The sequence below is a fragment of the Ascaphus truei genome, chromosome 7 (genome assembly GCF_040206685.1).
Source record: "Ascaphus truei isolate aAscTru1 chromosome 7, aAscTru1.hap1, whole genome shotgun sequence".
In the NCBI taxonomy this organism is placed as follows: domain Eukaryota; kingdom Metazoa; phylum Chordata; class Amphibia; order Anura; family Ascaphidae; genus Ascaphus; species Ascaphus truei.
The window spans coordinates 101,326,636-101,347,936 of record NC_134489.1 but is presented as its reverse complement, the minus strand read 5'-3'; the positions used below and the strand labels follow the sequence as shown (position 1 = coordinate 101,347,936).

At 43.2% G+C, this 21,301-nt stretch overlaps 1 protein-coding gene across 10 annotated transcripts in view; it reads right to left on the bottom strand.

Moving 5' to 3' along the window:
* Positions 1-21,301, bottom strand: part of TNS1 (tensin 1) — a 421,249-nt gene that overhangs the window by 204,933 nt on the left and 195,015 nt on the right. For all 10 annotated transcript variants that reach the window (XM_075609700.1, XM_075609701.1, XM_075609705.1 and 7 more), the window contains one exon: positions 19,939-19,976. In XM_075609700.1, the coding sequence (XP_075465815.1) occupies positions 19,939-19,976 (38 nt within the window). The remainder of the gene's footprint in view (positions 1-19,938; positions 19,977-21,301) is intronic.

The following is a 21,301-nucleotide window of genomic DNA, read 5'->3' as shown; positions in this document are numbered from 1 at the left end:
GCAAGCGCGCTTGGGAGGCGGGTATCACTGTGTGTGTGTCACTTGGTAGCTGTCAGTGTGTGTGTGTGTCACTTTGAAGTGGTCTGTGTGTTTGTGTGTCACTGGGGAACCTGTGTGTGTGTGTATGTGTGTGTGTGTCACGTTGAAGTGGTCTGTGTGTTTGTGTATCACTGGGGAACCTGTGTGTGTGTGTATATTATATAATATTTTAAAATTTTTAAAAAAAGACATGTTGTGAGAATAAATTATTTATTAACATTGTGCAACTTTGATAAATATATTCACGCACACGCGCACACAGACGCACACACAGACACACACACACACACATGCACACACACACATACATACATACACATACACAGACACACACACAGACACATATGCACACATGCACACATGCACAGCCACACATACATACACACACACACACACATACATGCACACACAAACACATATGCACACGCGCACACGCACACACGCACATACATACACATACACAGACACACACACAGACACACACACAGACACACACAGACACACACACAGACACATATGCACACATGCACACACACACATACATACACACACACACATACATACACATACATACACATACACACACACAGACACACAGACACAGACACAGACACAGACAGACACATATGCACACATGCACACATGCACACACACACACATGCACACACACACACATGTACACACACACAAACACACACACACACATACATACACAAACCCCTCTGTGCTGCCTCTGTATTGTCTGGTAGTTACAATGCCGGACCGGCTGCAGACCCATTGGATGGGAGCGGTCACATGACCCCTCCTCCGCTTCCCCGAGCAGCAAATTTCAAACTTGCCTGTCTCCGGGAAGTTTCTCAGCCTCCGCACGCATCAGCGCGCATGCGGAGGGAGAAACTATAGCCGCGCTGATAACAGATGCAGGGGCTTTGTGCATCTGTTCAGCGTGGCTCAGCCCGGCTCAGCGACGCTGAGTTCACTATGTCCTGGGCCTTAGGCCTTAGGTATAATCTCTATGCAGATGATACACAGATATATCTACCCACGCAAACCTCTCTCCTGTAATCCAGTCCCACATCTTGGATTGCCTCCTGGCTATATCCTCGTGGATGCTGCTCCGCTGCCTAAAACTTAATATGTCTAAAATTGAGCTCCTAATATTTCCTCCTAAACCCGGCCTAATATCCCCTTTTTACATCACAGTACACGGTACTATCACCAATCCTGTCGCCAAAGCACGTTGCCCACGGGTGACATTTGACTCCTACCTTTCCTTCTCCATTCACATTCCCTCCATGGCTACAATGTGTCACTTCTTCATCCGTAATATTGCCAAGATCCGCCCTTTCCTGTCAATCTACTGCTAAAACTCTAATACCTGCCCTTATCCTCTCCCGTCTGTATTATTGTAATATTTTGCTAACAGGCCTCCCAAATTTCTCACCTGCAATCAAGCGAAAATTCTGCTGTTAGAATAATTTCACTTTCTTCCAACACAGTACCTGCTCATCTCCACCTTAAATCCTCAGATCACCCACAACTTTCCCTCCTTAGCTTTGAGGCTCTCCACTCATTTGCTCCTTCGTACATATCAGCTTTAATCTCTCGTTATGTCCCGGTTTGTCTCCTGCGCTCTACCCAAAACTGTCTCCCTTCCACCACTTTCACCTCTTCTGCTCTCTTGTTCTCTCTCGCCTTAAACATTTTCCGCTCACTGTCCCTTACTTGTGGAACGCCCTCACACTCGTATATGCCAAACACCTTCTCTTTCCAATCTTTAAGTTAAACCTTAATGGTCACCTTTTAAATAAAGCATTTCAATAGCCTAAACTCATGGCTACTGTCCCACAGTCGCTCCTACCAACCATTGTGGTTAATGATTGCCATCTACTGCACTTACTCCCTCACCTGCTGTCTCTAAGTCTCCCAATATACCACTTAGATGGTAAGCTCTCCGGGGCAGGGATTTCCTTTCCTATTGTCTCGTTGTGTTTATTGTACTTATTGTATTATAATTTTTGGTATTGTATTGTTTCTTCTGTAAAGCGCTGAGTACACTATGGGTGCTATATAAATAAATATATACTGTACATACATACTACTAAACAGCAATACAACCTAGAGTATCTTAATATCTATTTGTGCTTTAAAGTGTACCAAGCCTTATCATCTAGTAACTATGGGTTGTAGCCTCTGACTACGTCACTGTACTGACGTGAATATCCAGCACTGCACAGTGTCAGATATATTGTAGATGTTCCATAATATATACATTATTTTACCAATAATAAACCATCTGGTCCATAAAGTCCTCCCGTGGGTGCCCAGACCTGTAACAGGATCCACTCTGTAAACTCAATTAAAGTTATACATCTTGATTTGCAGAGTGACTCTTGACAGAGAATGAGGTGCTCTTGAGAACATTTAAGAGGTAGTTGGAGGCGCCCGGCACAGAGGATGCCCCAGACAGTGTTAGACTGGTTTATCACAGTACCAGAACATTAACAGGTCCTAAAAGAGCATTCCAATTGCAAGGAATGGGGATCTCGGGCTGGCAGACATCCAGCAAAGCCTCATAGTTTGTAATAAATCTAACGATTAAGCCTACATCCAAAATCATACTGTGCATTGTTTCCATTGTCTAAGTGGAGAACCGGCGATATATCCCAGAACCATTGTTACTGTGGAATATTATCTTCCATGGTAAGAGAACCTGCACAGAGGCCTGCGTTATTTTACTGGACACTACTTTAATTACTGTCTAATATGTCCAGAGAACCTGCAGTCGCCTCAAAAAGAGCAGTGGCATATTGTCTAAAGTAAGAATAAATATTTGCAATGTGCAATAGTTGGGAAGAACAGTGTGATGGATCCGACAATGGGAATGAGGGCGAGTAAATCATCTTGGCCCCACAGAACCTCATTTTGCTTTCACTCAACAGATCACGCAAGGTATCACATGGCATTGTTCGTCAAGACTCATACTTTATGCCCGACTCAGTAAAAAGAGACTAGACCAGTGGTTTTCGACCTTTTTTTGGTTAAGGAACCTATAATTATATTGTGAAATTCTGCGGAACCCCGACCCTCTCTAATAGCGCGTCTGAGATCAGATGCATTGTAAGGAACCCCGACCCTCTCTAATAGTGCGTCTGAGATCAGATGCATTGTAAGGAACCCCGACCCTCTCTAATAGCGTGTCTGAGATCAGATGCATTGTAAGGAACCCCAACCCTCTCTAATAGCGCGTCTGAGATCAGATGCATTGTAAGGAACCCCAACCCTCTCTAATAGCGCGTCTGAGATCAGGTACATTGTAAGGATCGCAAGGAAACAAAAAGTAATCCCTATAATGCGTGCACTCTGCCTTTATGTAAGAACTCAGTTAATTTCTAAAAGAGATGGAATCCATCTCCACTAATATTTCTTTATTATTTCGCACAATTGATTAAAACCTATTTCAACATAGTGTGTCACTACCAAATTAATTGACATTAAATTGTTTTTTTCAGCTCGAAAAACAGATTCGTTGTATACTTGTTGTGATACATAGGCTTATATAACAGGGGGTGAGTGATAAGTGTAATTAATAATATATCTTAAAAATAAAAATGTGAAAAGTAAGGTGTAATATAGTGATGATCGTGCTAATGTGGATATAAATCCACAGAAAGTGCAGTTCTGTGATTAAAAGCTCACTCCATAGCATCTCCCACTCTCAGGGGAACTTGCTTGCTTGCAGTGTGATTGTGACAAATCTAATACAGAGTGCTTTTCCTGGTAATGTACAGGTTAATAAAAGCTTCAATCAGACTTAGAACTATGCAATTAATTTTGACAGATTTATTATAAATCATTCTTCTTGGTAATGCAAAGGTTATTAAGAATTTATATTAGTGTTAGGGACCCTTGAGATGTGGTCTGCCGTGTAGTGGCTCAGGGGCTTACAACACTTTGGCCAAAATGTTAAACTAAAAGACCATTTTATTTAATAGATATCTATACATATATATTTAGGCACTGTACCGTGTATAAGTTTCACTGGATGTGCACTGAGCTCTGTCTGTGTTTCATGTTCTGTCTCTGGTTTTAAAGATATAAATCCACAGAAAGTGCAGTTCTGTGATTAGATATGTGCACAATTGGTCATATAATAGACGAGAGATCCTTGATAGCCAATAAACTTAGTGACCTGTAATAAACCCTGTCGGGTCACCTACCAATATCCATACTTTGTAAATTATATATGAATAGTAGTATAAAGCAATGGGTCATTGATGTAATTCACCCATTATGTTCATACACCTGTTGATAGGCTACTGCGTTTTTTATGTATATATATGCAGTGCGTCAGATGTATCTTTTCTGGTTCCCATTCTAGTACTGCATGGGTTAAACAATGTATCCCACAGTGAAATTCTGCGGAACCCCGACCCTCTCTAATAGCGCGTCTGAGATCAGATGCATTGTAAGGAACCCCAAACCCTCTCTAATATCACGTCTGAGATCAGGTGCATTGTAAGGAACCCCAACCCTCTCTAATAGCGCGTCTGTGATCAGATGCATTGTAAGGAACCCCAACCCTCTCTAATAGCGCGTCTGAGATCAGATGTATTGTAAGGAACCCCAACCCTCTCTAATAGAGTGTCTGAGATCAGATGCATTGTAAATTCTTCTGTAATTGGTATAATTTTCCAAATGCGAAAAATGGAAGAAAGTATCCGGTGCCACAGCAGACAGTGAAACTTGAATCCAACTCCGGTAATAGTACAAAAAGGCTTTATTAGAAAAAGACACACACTAAAAACAACAGGCTACAACACAGCCTCCTCCTCTACGCGTTTCACGCTGTGGCAGCGCTTCGCCTGGGAATGCCTAACCTATTCAAAGGAGCTGAAGCATCTCCTGCCCGCTGTGTGGATAGGCGCAAACTCACACTTATATCTGAAATGTTTTAGAACTTGGCATTGTTACAATACTGTACTCCTAGCAGCTGAAGTTCTTACATTTATGTGACAAAAGTTCATCAGGGTAAAAGAAATTATAGAACGCGTAACACCTTTATTACAATTTGAGGTATAGTTTCCATTTCTACAAGTCCTACAACATCTCACAAACATAAATGTCCGTGCTAAGACGCAAATGAAATGAATGGTACAGTACTATGCCTGATCATACGATAGCACACTCACTCAGAGCCCAGCTAAGCTCGATTAGCCACAATTACATGTTATACTTGGGCTCATACAACAAAAAGAGAAAGGATTTTAAAATAGGCGTGCTTCGTTGTGTTAGATAAGTGGACATTTAGGTTTGTAAATAAAAGGGAGCCTCGACCCATAGGGGAAAGGGCAACGTTACCGCCAAGACCACCTCCCTCTTCCTCCCATTCCTGGTAGGGGATCTGGGAGTGAGAGATTAAGGTTGAGTGGGAGTGGTTGGGTTGGGTGTGGGGAGGCCCCTAAGAGGCCTTAAAAGGCAGTCTTCAATGGGGGAGAGCCTCCTCTGTTCCCGCACCCAGGAAAAAGCAGCTCTCCCTCCCCTAATTGTTAGTATTGTTTGAATGTAATTGCTTCCTGTTTATGATTTTGTTTTGATAATATGTATATATATAGATATATACAGTGGTTGACAAATCACCAAAAAATCTACTCGCCACACAAAAAAATCTACTCGCCACCTAGTACCAAACGTGTGCTGCTTGGGCCAATATTTACTCGCCCGGGGGTTAAATCCACTCGCCCGGGGCGAGCAAATGTATAGGTTTGTCGAACACTGGATATATATATATATATATATATACCTCTACATGTATATATATATATATATATATATATATATATATATATATATATAGTCAGATAAGGCAGTTGGCACTCCAATAGGTGCTGTTAAGCCACAGGTGCACGTCCCATATAGAGAATGTAGTTATACGTTACCGTTCCAAGGATTGGTAAAAAAGAGACAGCACTCAATGTTGAAGATCAAAGTGTATTAGTGAAAGCAAAAATACATCCAGAAACCCAACGTTTCGGTCCTACAGAATGGGACCTTCCTCAGGGGGATACAAAATATATATCTATATATATACATATTAGCTATATATATATATATATATATATATATATATATATATATATATATATGTATATATATATATATATATATATTATATATATATATATATATATAATAATTAAAGAGGTATTTGGTATATTGGTTCCGTTTCATATATGGGGCAGCTTTGGAGAATGTTTGGGTGGGGATACTCTGCCAGAAGGGACTCCGATTCATTTTTGATCTGGGACTGGATCTGAAGTGGGAAGGGAAGTCGTATCTGCTGGGAGGAAGGTACCTTGGTGGATTACCCTTGGTGGTTTTTTTGGAGCTACAGGGGCTTGTGTGCTGGGCAGCACCTGGTGGTAGAGGCTGATATTGGTGGGGCGACATGGGTCCTGATATCTGCTTAAGGACACCCTGGCAAAATTGGGGGTTAGTTTCTGTCTTCCTTTGGTTTAAACAAATTGTTGTTTATCAATAAAGCTGCTGCCCAATTTTACCTTCAATCCTGGCGCCCTGGTGTTATTTGGTGGTTACATTTGGGGAGGTTACAGGGCATGGAGGAGTTGCTCAATGGCTGCAAGGTCAAGCTCAGTGTTTTCATTGGCATCATCACATCGTACCCACTGGATACAGGAGTTTCCTTTACAATCATTTGGCAAGTGTCCCGATTTATAGCAGCTGCTGTTTCAGAAGTTGGGCAAACAAAATCTGCTGAAATATTTCTATTTGAGCAGCTAAAGGTATTGCATAATGCAACGTGAGCTGCCAGAGACCCCTGCTGACCCTTACAGAAATGGTCTCCCACTAATAAATACAATGTAATTAGTTGCTAAGAATAGCTCTGGATATTTGGTGACGTCTCACATTTTTACTCCATTGCCAACATCTCCATGTTTGACATATTCCTTTAAAAATACTGCAATAAAATCCTTGCTAATTCCCTTTACACCCATAAAATTGAAACATATTTAGAACAAATAACACAATAACATAATACATCAAGACTGATAAAAATGGTACACATAATAAAAGCATTCATTTCAGGGGTGTTGTAATAGAAAGGTGCAGACTGTAACCCAGTAATACATTATACATACATTTAAATATCTATTTGGGAACTGCCTACATGCAATGGTCAATTTCTTTATTTGGTGCTGTTATATTCCTACGCACATTACTCACTGAGTACCACTGTTCACATTTACTGGAAACCTCCTGGCTATGTTTATATATTGTCACTAACAGCATCAGATGTGTGTGGTTTGTCTTCAACCACAATCACATGGGCGGCTGCCAGGAGAAGAGTGTGTTACATTAGCAACTGAAAGAGACAAGGCGAAAACACTCTGCTTATTGATCTTTGCCTGATTCAGAGGCTAAAGGATTTCCCAATGACTTCCTGCTGTTTAGATAACACTAATTGTAAGTCTTAGAAAAGATATGTTCAGATAGGACAACCTCCCTAAATCACCATATGTACAACTCCTTGGTCGTGCACCCACTTCATGATATTTAGTGTAGACTATTAAGGACACGTGGCAAGCTTGACAGTGACAAAGACATTGACATTTAAAAGCTGTAAAAGCTAATAAATAGGAGTTCATGTTCCCCTTGCCCAGTGTATACACTGAAGCTCTGCCTGGCTCCTAGTAACGGCCTCTTCATCCAACACATCTGTACTGCAGAAGTTAACGTTGACTTTGCCATGTGTTCCATTATGCTACTGAGATGTTTATGACACTACTATAGAAATACAAGGTAAAATGGAATGGAAGGGGCACCAGAGGGTCCTTCTGCAAATAGAGCTTGCATTTTGGTCCAAGTAGACATCCTTGTTCTATCAGCATTTGGTCTAATGTTTAATTTTTTGAGCACATGATGTAATTACATGTTATTCCGTTTTACCCAGCCTCATTCTCATTGGATACAATCACACAGTTTTGCCCCAAATACTCATGCCTTTCGATAGTGTTTGATGGCTATCCGCCCCCTGAATAACTGTAGTCATCATGTCATCAGAAGAGAGACTTATAGGCTTAGTCCTTGCATTGATCTTTATTGTGCAGACCGAGCTCCTCCAAGGGTTTTATTCAACAAGTTCCAAACAGTTGAAAACTCCCATAACATAGTTACATAGTTGAGGAGGTTGAGAAAAGACATTCAGTATTTTCATCCAGCTCAAACTACTGTATGCTGAGTTTTCAGAATAAGTCCCAAGTGGGCAGGACACCGTACTTATTACAGACGTACTGTACTGTCCATGAGCACTGGACTGACAGGATTGATCTTTTTGGTTTCATGTTTCTCTTCTTCTCTGGCTTGAACCAGACTAGGAGTTTGTAAAGATTGCACAAAGTGCTGCACATCTCATAAGTGTGTTCCAATTCCTTCACTCAAAATATACTGGTCTGCACAGCAAAATGATCTTCGTAGATGGACAATGAATGTAAACATCCATATTGTTATCTACAGCATATAGTAATGATCAGTGTTCGACAAACCTATACATTTGCTCGCCCCGGGCGAGTGGATTTAACCCCCGGGCGAGTAAATATTGGCCCAAGCAGCACACGTTTGGTACTAGGTGGCGAGTAGATTTTTTTGTGTGGCGAGTAGATTTTTTGGTGATTTGTCAACCACTGGTAATGATGACATATATATACATGCCACAGAAGTCTAAACTCAGACGAAACTAGTGGGGTGAGGGTCTCTTAGTAGATCTCCCTATTTTCTGTTATATTCAGGACTTTTAACTGTCTTTCTATTTGCTGCAAAGCCTTATTTAAAGGCTATTTGGACTGTTAAATCAATTTCGGAATTGAGCCCTGTGGCTAATCTCACCGAGTGAACGGAGCCAGCGGTATCCCCGTTTAGGGGAGTGACGTCACCATCGGAGGACCCGCGCAACTTCTAATTACAGCTGAGCAGTGAAGCTTCTGCGTCCGAGCACACAGACGGAGTGAGCGGTTCCTGAGATTATCAGCCCCTTTGATGCAGCGATCTGAAAGCATTTTACCGATATGCCCGTTATTTCTGCTACATTGTAAGTAGCCTCTGATGCTTGCGCAATACTTTTATTCAGAAACGTACTTCACCATATTCGTATCTTTTTCATCTATAGGTACATCTCGTTGTGGAATGCAAATATAGGACTTGTTCACGTATTTATCCTTCAGGTGTTGTATATCCATGCACCTGTGTCTCTGATTTGCGCCTTTTGTGTTTTTTTGTACTTTGTATTTCCTTGGGGTGGTGTACACCCATTACATTGTGGCAGCACTAATAGACATATTGCAACACTATTTTAAATCAGCTTTGCGCACCTTATACTTTTTCTTTTTAGATATATATATATATATATATATATATATATATAGCGCATGCTCTATTGATCAGGGGAGCGCAATCTTTTTTCCCTTCGACCCCCTGCTGGCTGTTCCCCTCTCTGCCCCCCCTCCCCTTACCTCGGCTCCGGCATCTGGGCGTCATGACGTCATGTTGCCATGGCAACGTGACGTCCCATGACCTCGCGATGTAATTTGCCGATAAGCCGTCTGAGCCAAGGTAAGTGAAGTTTACAGAGGCCTTCGTCACTCCCCCAGTACTTAATTTAAGTGTATTCGGGAAGCACGCGGGGCCTCTGTAAACCCCCCGCCCCCTGCAGACAATCTCGCGCCCCCCAGATTGCGCACCGCTTATATAGATAATGCACATATTTTAATGCAGCAAAAATGATCCACCACTTATTAATAAAAACACACTCATATACAGAGCTAACAACAATGTCACTTAAAGCTGCAGTTCAAGCAGTATCCTACGTGGTTTTTTTTTTATAAATAAATCAGTTCTGTACTTTGAGACAATACTTGTAGCATTTAAAAAAAAAAAAAAAGTTTGAAAGACATTTTTACGGTTTCTAATGTAGGAAGCATTTCCAAAGTGACAGCCCCTTCTGACAGGCTCTGGAGCCCCGCCCTCTCTCTAGCAGCGCACCAATTGTATCTAGTAACTGCTCAGTCACATAATATTGCTGTACTACATTGCCCACAATGCTATGCAACAACTGAATTAAATAGCCCCGAGCAAGCGATCGATTACAGGAGAACGGATTGATCTGCAACTTAGCTAATCACTTGTCAGTGTGCAGATTGTATTAATGCACATGTTAATTAAGAAAAAAAAATATATATTTTTTTGAAACAGCAGCTTGAACTGCAGCTTCAAATCCCAGATACCAATCCCTGGATAAGGAGATGGCTTGTATCAATTTGAGTAGGACTCATTTAGATTTTGAGTCCCAGGAATAAACAGTGTCCACTGTGGCCTCTGTCCCAAGAGGGCAGCTAGATCTAGCTGCATTAAAATCTGTGCATTATCTATGGAGCATGTGCTTCTTTGTTCTTTTTATAAACAATTATTCTGGATCTGGTTGATCTCTTTTAGAAGCTGCTTTGACTTCTGTGATTATCCATTTTTCCTGTGAAAATCCTGTAAGTACTTGTCATATATATTTTTTTCACTTAATGGGACTATTTATTTATAAAATGTGTTACCAGGAAGTAATACATTGAGAGTTACCGCTTGTTTTCAGGTATGTCCCGGGCACAGAGTTAGGATGACAGATACATGGTTACAAATACATAGTTACATTTATGGTCTATTCACTAAGTTTTTGTTACATATGATTTATAGTGTCTAAATTGTAAGTTTATATGTTTAATTATATCACTGTTTTCACGTTTGCACTGACACAGTATTGCATTTGTGTTTATATACTTAGGCTTATACATGTGAGTGCACGCATTAGTTAAGTGTATATTAATTTGCGCGGATAGTTTGTTTTTTCATATACACACACAGAAAACTTTTGGCCCAAAATATAGCAAGACATCTTTAATTAAATAGTCAATGCTCTTCCAAGCTATACACAATTAAATACCTACCATACTATTCGGATCAGTGTAATAAAAATGGGTGGGAAATATTAAGTATTTTAATCAATCTAGTACTTCAGGGGTTAACATTGGTTAGAAATTGTGTTAAAAAGAGACACAATTATTGTATGACAGGTCAAAACCCTTCCTGTGTCTGTGCTGATCTACAAAGAGGGCTAATTAGGGGGTTGGGTATCACTGCTGGCCCCACTAAAAGTGAAATGTGTGTAACTTAGAAGGCTGCGGAGGATAGCCAGATCCTGGGCTGCCAGCCTCAAAGAAATCCATACATTGTTAAAATACCCCCTGTGCGTCACAGGGAGAGGCGACAAACAGGTCACCTGGAATACCCCCTGTGCGTCACAGGGAGAGGTGACAAACAGATCACCTGGAATACCCCCTGTGCGTCACAGGGAGAGGTGACAAACAGATCACCTGGAATACCCCCTGTGCGTCACAGAGAGAGGCGATAAACAGGTCACCTGAAATATCCCCTGTGCGTCACAGAGAAAGGTGACAAACAGGTCACCTGAAATACCCCGTGCGTCACAGAGAGAGGTGACAAACAGGTCACCACTTAACAGGGGGGCTATATTAAAAATAGGATATCATGGGACGACATGTATTCTGAACAATAACATATTGATATGTGTAATTGTTGCAAGGTGACGGATGCAGTAAGGCCAACCACTTGGGGTTTAGGAGGTGGCAAGGGGCAGATATCCATTTGCCACTCAAATTTAGGAGCAAGTCGGTCAAAATGAGTCTCATTACATTCAGCAAACTCGCCAGATCCTATTGCTATTTCTCACGTCTGCTAAGTATTCAGGAAATGACGTTATGAGGGTGTTTGTATATTCAGTCAGACTTGTAAATGTCGCAGAAGAAGAGTTTTTTCTTTTAAGTCATAAAACTGTGAACCCTGTGGCTGATTGTTGATAGTGGTGGGCTTATGTGGTGGGCTGATGGGGTTCTCAATAAAGGGGAGGTATAATTAAAAATCTGGGCTTTATATTCTGAGTTAGAATTCAACAAGTGGTGTGTTTTGGGATCAGACACGTGAGTTCTCATCTCTCTTACGCCTGTGGACTCTCTGGGACAAACCTATGACATACAGCATGGTAACATACTGTATAGGGATTTTTGTTTATGTTTTACCCTTTTATTTTAAGAAACTGTTCTGAATTTATTGTATCTATATGTCCTTGTAATATTCTTTTTCTGTAACCTAAGCACTGTATTTTTATATATATTAAAACAAAACTTTAATAAGTGATGCTTTGGGCTCTGAATGAACTGTTGCATGCTCTGTAGAGAGTATTATCATTTTCGAACAAATTTTTGCTACAACATATTTTTGTGTGTTAAGTGCATCATTTTTCTATAAGAAATAGGGACCTTAGACTCTTCAAATCTCATATTTGATATTTCTTGGGTGGTGACAGCGGCAGCAGCACGTAGATATTGTAGCAATCGATTATGGGGTAAATATTAACTCATTGAAAGTACCATGCGCAGGAGAAAGGTGAGTTAGCAAGAGTAGCTGTGTATATTAACCCTTGTTGCATGTCTAAGTCATGTGTTCACAAGTGTGCTGTTCGTAACAGATGATATATTGGGACGGATTGAGGGAAGATATTACTCATTTGAGGGACCTTTGCGGAAGGTAAAACGTGTGTGCCGTACGTGGCAATCAGTATTATCATTGTCCTTTTCATGTAAAGGAAACCCTTAACCGGGGCAAAAGCGCCATGCACTGCTGTCGTGGAATCGCCCAAAAATAAGCTGATGCTGCTGGGTCACTAAAAAATGATTTATTTAATTATCGAAACATACAAAAATAGCAAAGTTTCTCACGGAGGAACACTGACGCGTTTCGTGCCCTTAAGGCGTTGCTGATTTGTGAATTTACCAAGTATTGATAAAGTCGTACTATTGACATGCATGTATTTTTTTTTTTACTCTGGTTAAATCTGATACTGAGCATTATCCTGCACTGTAAGAACGGTGCATAAACTGAGCAGATAACGCAATCGGGTATAGGAAGCATAATAGATGCCATATCATGTAACAATGAAACACGCTACTTCCTAAACAAATTATATCAAGTAGATTTAATAATAACAGCTACTGGCCGGTCTGTGAAATCTCCTGTATAACATCACCCCCCCGCCCCACCCCCCCCCCCCCCCCTCATGGAAGAGAAGAAAGATTTGTAAGTTATGTACAAGTTTCTCATAACCATGCTGACCCCTGACTATTCCTCAAGAGGTTTGAAAGCAGCATTACCCTTCTGCAGCCAGAAGAAAACGCCGTACATGGGCATTCTCTGTGGCCTAATAGTTACCAGATGATGCATGGCGTGATACATCATTAACTCTCTGTCTCCTGCAATACTCTTTTACCTCCTTCATTATAGGACTATCTGTTTCTACTTCTTCATTCCACGTCCCAGCTCATATCATAACCTCCCATAAACCAGATTGGGGTGACAGTCTAAGCAGGTCTAATTCAGATCAGGACAACCAATGGAGCTTTAAGCCCTTAACCCTAAAAATGACGCTCAGGGGCTGGTGCGATTTGGACAGCGAGAAAGAGTGCAGAATGAGAAACACCTGTGCATCAGCTGTCAAGGTGCCATCAAAAATATTTATACTATGCATGCGAAGTCACAAGCCTTTTAAACAAGAGAGTCTATTTAAAAGGCTTATAGTATGTTTATACAATGTGAGCAGAGAAATAGAGGTCTCTTTCATCATCTATGTGTAATTCACTGGCTTAGAATGTCTACTTGAAAACATAAATATGACATTGCGAATTGATGATACTGCACACAGATATATGTTCTGCATTTCCAAACTTCAAACCCTACAGCAAATAAAAATACTACTTGTTTGTGCATTTGCATGTCTCAGACAGGTCTGGAACCCTGTCTTTCCCCAGAATCCCTAGCTGCAGTGGAAGTACGGTTTGCCAAGACAGGGGTGCTCAACTCCAGTCATCAAGAACCCACACCAACCGGTCAGGGTTTAAGGATATCCCAGCTCCAGTCGAAGACTGAGCCACTGATTGAGCCACCTGTACTGACGCTGGGACTGATTGAGCCACCTGTGCTGAAGCAGGGACTGATTGAGCCACCTGTGCTGAAGCTGGGATATCCTTAAAACCTGACCTGTTGGGGGGGTCTTGAGGACTGGATTTGAGCGCCCCTGCCTCAGGCAAATCACTTTATCACCCCGTGCCTCAAGCACCAAAATAGATTGTAAGGTCTACAGGGCAGGAACATTGTGCCAGAAAAACTCTTTGTACTGCGCTCTGCACCCAGTCAGTGCTATATAACAACAACAAAAACTAATACAAAAAAGCAATAGATTTACCAGTACCTTAACTCCTCGTGTGCTATGTGATTGAGCAGAAATGGACATAAATGAAAACAGCTCATGCATGGAAAGTATTTTATAGTTGTTGGTAAAGATACTAAGGTCTCTGTAAGTGACTCTATACCACAAGACATCCACCTTGCCTAGCATGAGCCCCATACATGTTTCAGTATTTTACAGATGCAGCACATCAGTCCGGTGTATTAAACCCTCTGCATCTTGGCATGGTCTTCATAGTAGAACGCCTGCCAAAAAAAATCTGCCATGTTCAAACTGAACCTGAGCCCCACCTGGGAGGATGGGCAACTATCCCCGCTGCTGACAGCAGCATTAGTAAATAGATAAATCTGACTTTATGACACAGGAGGTCATGACGCATCTTGCAAAGTTAAAAATGATGAATGTGGCCTGTTCCAAGAACACGAGGCCCTGCGATCATACTGTACTGCGATGGGATAGAGAGCGCGAATCCGTCTACGCACGAGAGATGCTTGGCGTATCAAGCTGCGCAGTGATAATTAAGAGATGGGAGAATTTTTGGGGGTGGATTTGGATCTGCCTCGGATCGTCCGGTTCCGTTGGTCCGTGGATTTCCACGAATCGGTTTCTCAGAAAGGGCGATTCGTCTTTTCTGGATTTTTTTTTTTTTGATCACCGATAATCAATCCAATCCGCGGATTTCCCGCAATCTGCCGGTGAGTTTTAAGAATGTAATCCCCCCGATTCAGCAATCTGCTGGTGGATTATAACAAACCAATCCGCTGCTTCAGCAGATTATATTCAATGGCGGTTTTGGATTAATCGGCACGGATTGAAACTGGAACAAACCGTCGACGGATTTTACGCCGCAAATGGATTTTGAACGGAACGCGCGGGAAATTCCACGTAACGGATTTTGCCAATTTCGCCCGTCTACAGTGATAATGTATAAACTAAGAAGCTTTAATTTGCAACGATTAAAACACCTGATGTTCGATTGTCTATGCCAGCGGTGTGCAAACTGGGGGGACGCAACCCCCAGGGGGGCACGAGACTGAGTGCGGGGGGACGCGGGGTTTACAGAGGCCCCGCGCGCTTCCCGAAGGCACTTAAATTAAGTGCCGGGGGAGCTGCAGGGCCCCTGTAAACCTAATTTATCTTGGCTTCGCCATGGCAACGCGTGGTCAAATGACGCCACATGGTCATGTGACGTCATGACGCCGGCGCGGGGGTGAGGGGGGGCGCGGGGGTGAGGGGGGGCGCAGAGGTGAGGGGTACGCCGACAGGGGGGCGCAGGGGAAAAAGTTTTGCGCCCCCCTGGTCTATGCTGTTTACGTAATTACTATTTCATATACAGTAGGTTAAATAGTTCATATTATATTTTAATACCAAGTTGTTTTGTTTGTTTTTTTTTCAATATTAATGGAATTATCAACTATAAGAAAAATGTGTTTGTACGCATGAAAGCAGTGACATTCAAATAAATAACATTAACGGATAAAAACACCAATAAACTTCAGAAACCTTATAAATGGGAAAACTGCATTTGAGGAAAAAGTAACCTGTAAAAAGTATGGATAAGTGTAAGGCCTTGCCCCCGCTGCCTACTACAGCGTTCGCTGTGGCGGACGCTGCGCGCACGAGAGCCCTCCCCGCAATGGCGCCGGGCCCGCTGCGAGGGGGGGCCGCAGCGCTCGCGCGAGAGCTACTCCTGCTCTCAATAGAATTGAGAGCAGGACTCGCGTCGAGCGATTAGGCACGCCCCCCGGCGGTTCAGCCAATGAGGGCGAACCTGCCGGGTGACGTCATGGCCGCGCCCCCGTCACTCCTCCGCCACGCCCCCCCCCCCCCCCCGGTCTCTCCTCCTGCAGTGAGCTGCAGACCGGGGAATCGGCTGAACGCGCAGCCAAAAGCGCGGGCGCGCGTTACAGCGTCGTGACCGGGGCCTTAGCCTAAGTTACAGTACCAGTGCTGAGTGGGTCATCAGTAAGGATGGAAAGAACAGAAAAGTTCTGATGGTGTCATCTGTGTTTCACAATTTCTGCTAGGGGTGTTCCCATGTTGAAAAGTTTCAAAGCTCCAGTTTTACAAGAAAACGCAGAGGAGTGACATGGAAAACCAATTCCAAAGGAGTGGAATATATATCGTTTTTACCCTGTAATCCCACAAAGGAACAGAATGTTTCCATTTTTTATAAAGCCGGTTGTGAGTCAATGTTTGTGGGTGTTTTTTGTATTGATGGGGAGCTGCTCTTAGCAATGAGCCAAATTTCAGTCCCCACAGCAGACGCATGGCCGCGTCTTAAGTGTAATTAAAGAACATACAATCTGCATTCCCAATATCCCACTTGACACGGGAGGAAATCTTGATGTGAAACAAAAGCACAAAACGTAAATAACCGCCAACATTTTACCCATATTAAGGGGTCATTTTTGTTTAAACTAAACACTGAGAAAAAGGGATGGGGGGGGGGGGGGGATGGGGAAGGAGAACCCTCGCTGCAGCCTGACTTTAGGTGCTACGATCAGGGGCAAATGTGATAACCAAACAGAGGAGAAAGAATCCCCTATGCTGAGAGCACTCTGGATAGGCTAATAATCTGATGTCACTGGATGAGAAACCTATAACTGAAAATGTAATAATTGGAATTATTACATTTATAGGGCCTCATGCAGAGAGCAGCGCTATTTCAAAACTCGCCATTTTTTGTGGAAAGTCGCGCAGAAAACTGCCGAAAATGGCGAGTAACGGAAAACGCGCCATTTTTTTTTTTCGTTTTCAAAATCTCGCCGCGCGGCTGGCGAGAACCTACATCTCGCCAGTTTTAAAAATATCCTAATGCAGAGAGCCGCGAACGGCATCTAGCGGCTGTTCGCGCCAAGAAAATGGCGCGATTTGCTACTATTTGCCTCGCCAAGAAAAGTTGGCAATTACATGGAGCTCGCCGCCTATAGGAAAGGGGAAAAAAAATGCGCGATTTTTGTTTAACACATTTCTGCAGCGCGCATCTCTCCAATTCTAACTCGCCACACGCATTAATGCCAAACATTGCAGAATTCGCACATTTCTGCATATGGAGAATAAAACTCTCCAAAAAAGCTACTTTTTATGAAACTCTCCAATTTTTAAATTCGCTGCTCTCTGCATGAGGCCCATAGTCATAGCTTCAGCACAGAAGGCTCAATCAGTCCCAGCTTCAGCACAGGTGGCTCAATCAGCCCCAGCTTCAGCACAGGTGGCTCAATCAGTCCCAGCTTCAGCACAGGTTTCTCATCCGGTCATTTTTGTTTACTCTGGTAAATAGGTTCTCTAACATTTTATCTGTTGCATATCCCTTACATTGCCGCAGATTTTGAACACTGGACATTGTGCCAGCCGTTATCTTGGTTCTCCAATCTATCTGAAGGAGAGTCCCTCACGGTGGGCATATTGAGCTCTAATGTTGAGTCTGCCTGTGCTGCCCTTCTTCTTCTCTGTAGTTCTGCATGGGTATCAGGAGGTCGGAGTTACTCCAATACCCGCTCTTCGGATATACCGCTCTGCTCAAGATTACCACGCCTATTGACTAAGATGTAGGCAACAAATTAGTTGGTGCACTTTCTCTGAGAGGAAGGTCAAAGCAGCTCAGTTCCAGCTTTGCATGAACTTGGGCAAGTCCCTCAGTCAAGCTGCTCCTGCTGCTGGAGAAAGACTGTGCTTAAAGGCACTATTCCTCCCCCCCTCCATCTTTCTTTCTCCTTCTTTTATGACCTGCCATTTCCTGCCATTTTAACCATAACATTGACCAGATGCCAGTAATGTTAGCAATCAGACACTGGCGGCTTTCTGAACTGGTTCTCAGAACCATGCCATGCAAGTGTCAGCAGCTCCTCACCAGGAATGCAACAAGAGATGATTGCAGAGTGAGGTAAGGCTTATTAACTCTTTTGCTCTGGAAAGCCTTGAAAAACATTACAAAGATGTGTGTTGTAGGGCTCTCTAGCCGCTTAACGATTAATACCAACAAAAACCAAGCTAAAACAAACATGGGAGGCTCTGTTAGTTAAACACACACACACATTGTACATATATATCATTTATACATATAGTCAGATGGGGCAGATGGGGCAGTTGGCACTCCCATAAATAAAGAGATAGTGTGCTGGTGCATGTCCCATAAGGATAATATAAAAATACGATACCGTGTAATCTGGTAATCAAGAGACAGCACACAACGGAGTATTTTAGAAAAAGGTGTATTAGTGAAAATGGTACATCTGATGGTACATCAAAACACCAACGAGATAATGAGGACTATAGTAATTGTAATTGATTATAACCGGGTTTATTGACAATCATCTAGGACTGAAATTTACCTACCAAATCAGTTCTGACAATATCGTATTCCTGGACCTATTGCTCACTGTTGATGTTGATTATTTAATTCATACGAGGATCCACTTCAAAGATGTGGCAGTCAATGGATATAGCAACAGGGGCTATATAAGTGTAGAGCTAGTGCTAGTTGGTCTACCCTGATGAAGTCACATCATGTGACGAAACGCGTTGGGAGGTTGCGTTGGACGTGCTGACGTCCTCTGAGTGAGTATGTGGGTCCGTGACGAAGTGATCACACGACTTAATCCGGCTACCTCTATCACTGTGTGGAGCCTGGCAATCGCCGTGTGTTTGCTGCCTACATGCTGTGTGGGATCCGTTCAGCACAGACTGTTTTGGCGGTTTCCTAGCGGCGTTCAGCATCTTCTCCACAGTACCCAGGACGGTTGTACCGAGAGGACATTTACCTACTACTCAGCAAAATCTATCTGGGGACTTCCCATGAACCGGTAACCGGGCCCGCTATACACTCTGAATGGTGACGTCACGACGACAGAGCTTTATCTCTCAAATGCTTTTTATCCTGTTCAGAGTTGTGGCCTACCTACTTTTTGAATTTTAGGCCAGGTGACATAGCAGGGTCAGAAAGACGCAGGCTGTCTCCATTTAGAAGGATCTGTCAGTTTGACAGACAGGTCTTTCCTTCCTTTCTGCAACTATGTTTCTGGTTTCCATTAGCAACAAATTGACAAAAGTTTGGCAACGCAAAGGTTTGTGTGTCTGGCTATACCCATGCCACGTCTATTAGAATAGGTCACTCCCTTGAGGATGGCAAGACTAAATGAATCCATGCCACATACCCACCAGATAACCATACTGTCAGCTCTTCAAGCTGCTCCATATCTCCACTTCCCGGAATATCAGATGACACAAGAATGGCAAACATTGGTTCACAGTAAATGACATTACAAGAGGAATCTTCTAAATGTACCCTTCCTTTTGGGCCAAAATGGCTAGTTTTGGATCTGATAAATAATCCCCATAAGCTTTATGTTTCAATGACAGAAATACATCATATTTTTCAAACTTCTTCAGAAGTTAAACACACCGCACAAAGCCCAATGTAAAAATAGCGCTCTTTCCAGTTTAACTGTAACATTGTCATTGAAAAATGGCTAATACCCACTGGCATTAAGAGTTAACAAAAGGATGACCAGCGATCTTACCTTTCCTTCACACTTCCGGTGGCAAGACAGCCGGCAAACTGCAAGGAACAAAAAGGAGAAACCGGACGTTAAAATTCTTCCTTGAAACACGGCTCCACAAAAAGAGAAAAGCAGTAAGGCATTCCTGAAACGCAGCTCTCCTCGAGAAGGCAACTCCGCAAGGGCCCTCAGAAAGACCACCCCCTCCCCTTCTCACATGCTGCGGCCTCAGAACACTGGCCATTGGCCAATGCTAGCCCCTGGTACACAGGTATTTTGGCAGGAGTCTCACCCCGGTGAAGACTGTGTGCATTGTATCAAGGTGCAGCAGCCCCCTCCAGCCCCTATCACTCTCTGCCCGGGGCCTCACATTCTATCCTCCTTTATTCTTGGACTAAATACTTAAGACCAAAAACAAACATGTTTTATAATCCCTCCCGCACACCCCAGGAATCGGGTTTCAGAGGGTTTGGTGACAGATACAGCCTTCTCACCCCCCCATTCTTTTCATGGTCTTGTGCACAGCTGCCTTTCATGCCCTCTCAGGCCGCGATTATAGTGGGCGCTATGGGTCGCGTGGCGCGATCAACAGATATCTTCTCTATGAGGCCGCCCATAGTGCGTGCGACCGCTGCAGAGCGACCGCTGCAGAGCGACCGCGCAGGCGATTTCTAACAAAAACAAACACATTTCTTTTTTTTCGCGCGACGGCCGCGTCACGCAGAGTTTCAGCCAATGAGGGCCAACCAGCCTGGCGACGCCTCCTCCACGCCTCCCCAATTGCCTCCAGCTCAGTTCATCCAGCACTCAGGCGACAGGCACGTGTGATGTCCTGCGCTCCGTCACACGCACGGCCACTATAACCGCGGCCTTAGACACAGAGTGCATCATTCCTGAGTGTCACCTGCGCATCTAGCTCTCATTCTCTACCGCAGGGGGCGGCCAACTCCAGTCCCCAAGGGCCACAAACAGGTCAGGTTTGAAGGATATCCCTGCTTCAGCACAGGTGGCGCAATCGGTGGCTCAGTCGAATACTGAGCAATCTGTGCTGAAGCAGGGATAGCCTGATTGAGGTTGCCCACCCCTGATCTAAGCACACACATACAGGCACCACGGGAGTAAAATACCACGTTACCGTGATGCCTGCTCCAAACACAGAATTTTTTAAGGCAAAGGGCATTATGTCATTTTGTGGCACATGACCCGTGGCGCCAAATTGCTCCTCCTCTTCCTTTCCCCCCTTACAGCTTTGAAGAGGAGACTAGAAGGGAGACAGCTTGAATACACAGAAATATTTATAAATTGGAGGCTCTACCGGTACTTTGTAGAAAATACCCAAATCTCTCGCTCTGCGCCCGTTCTAAGCAGAGGGGGAGCAGGCTGG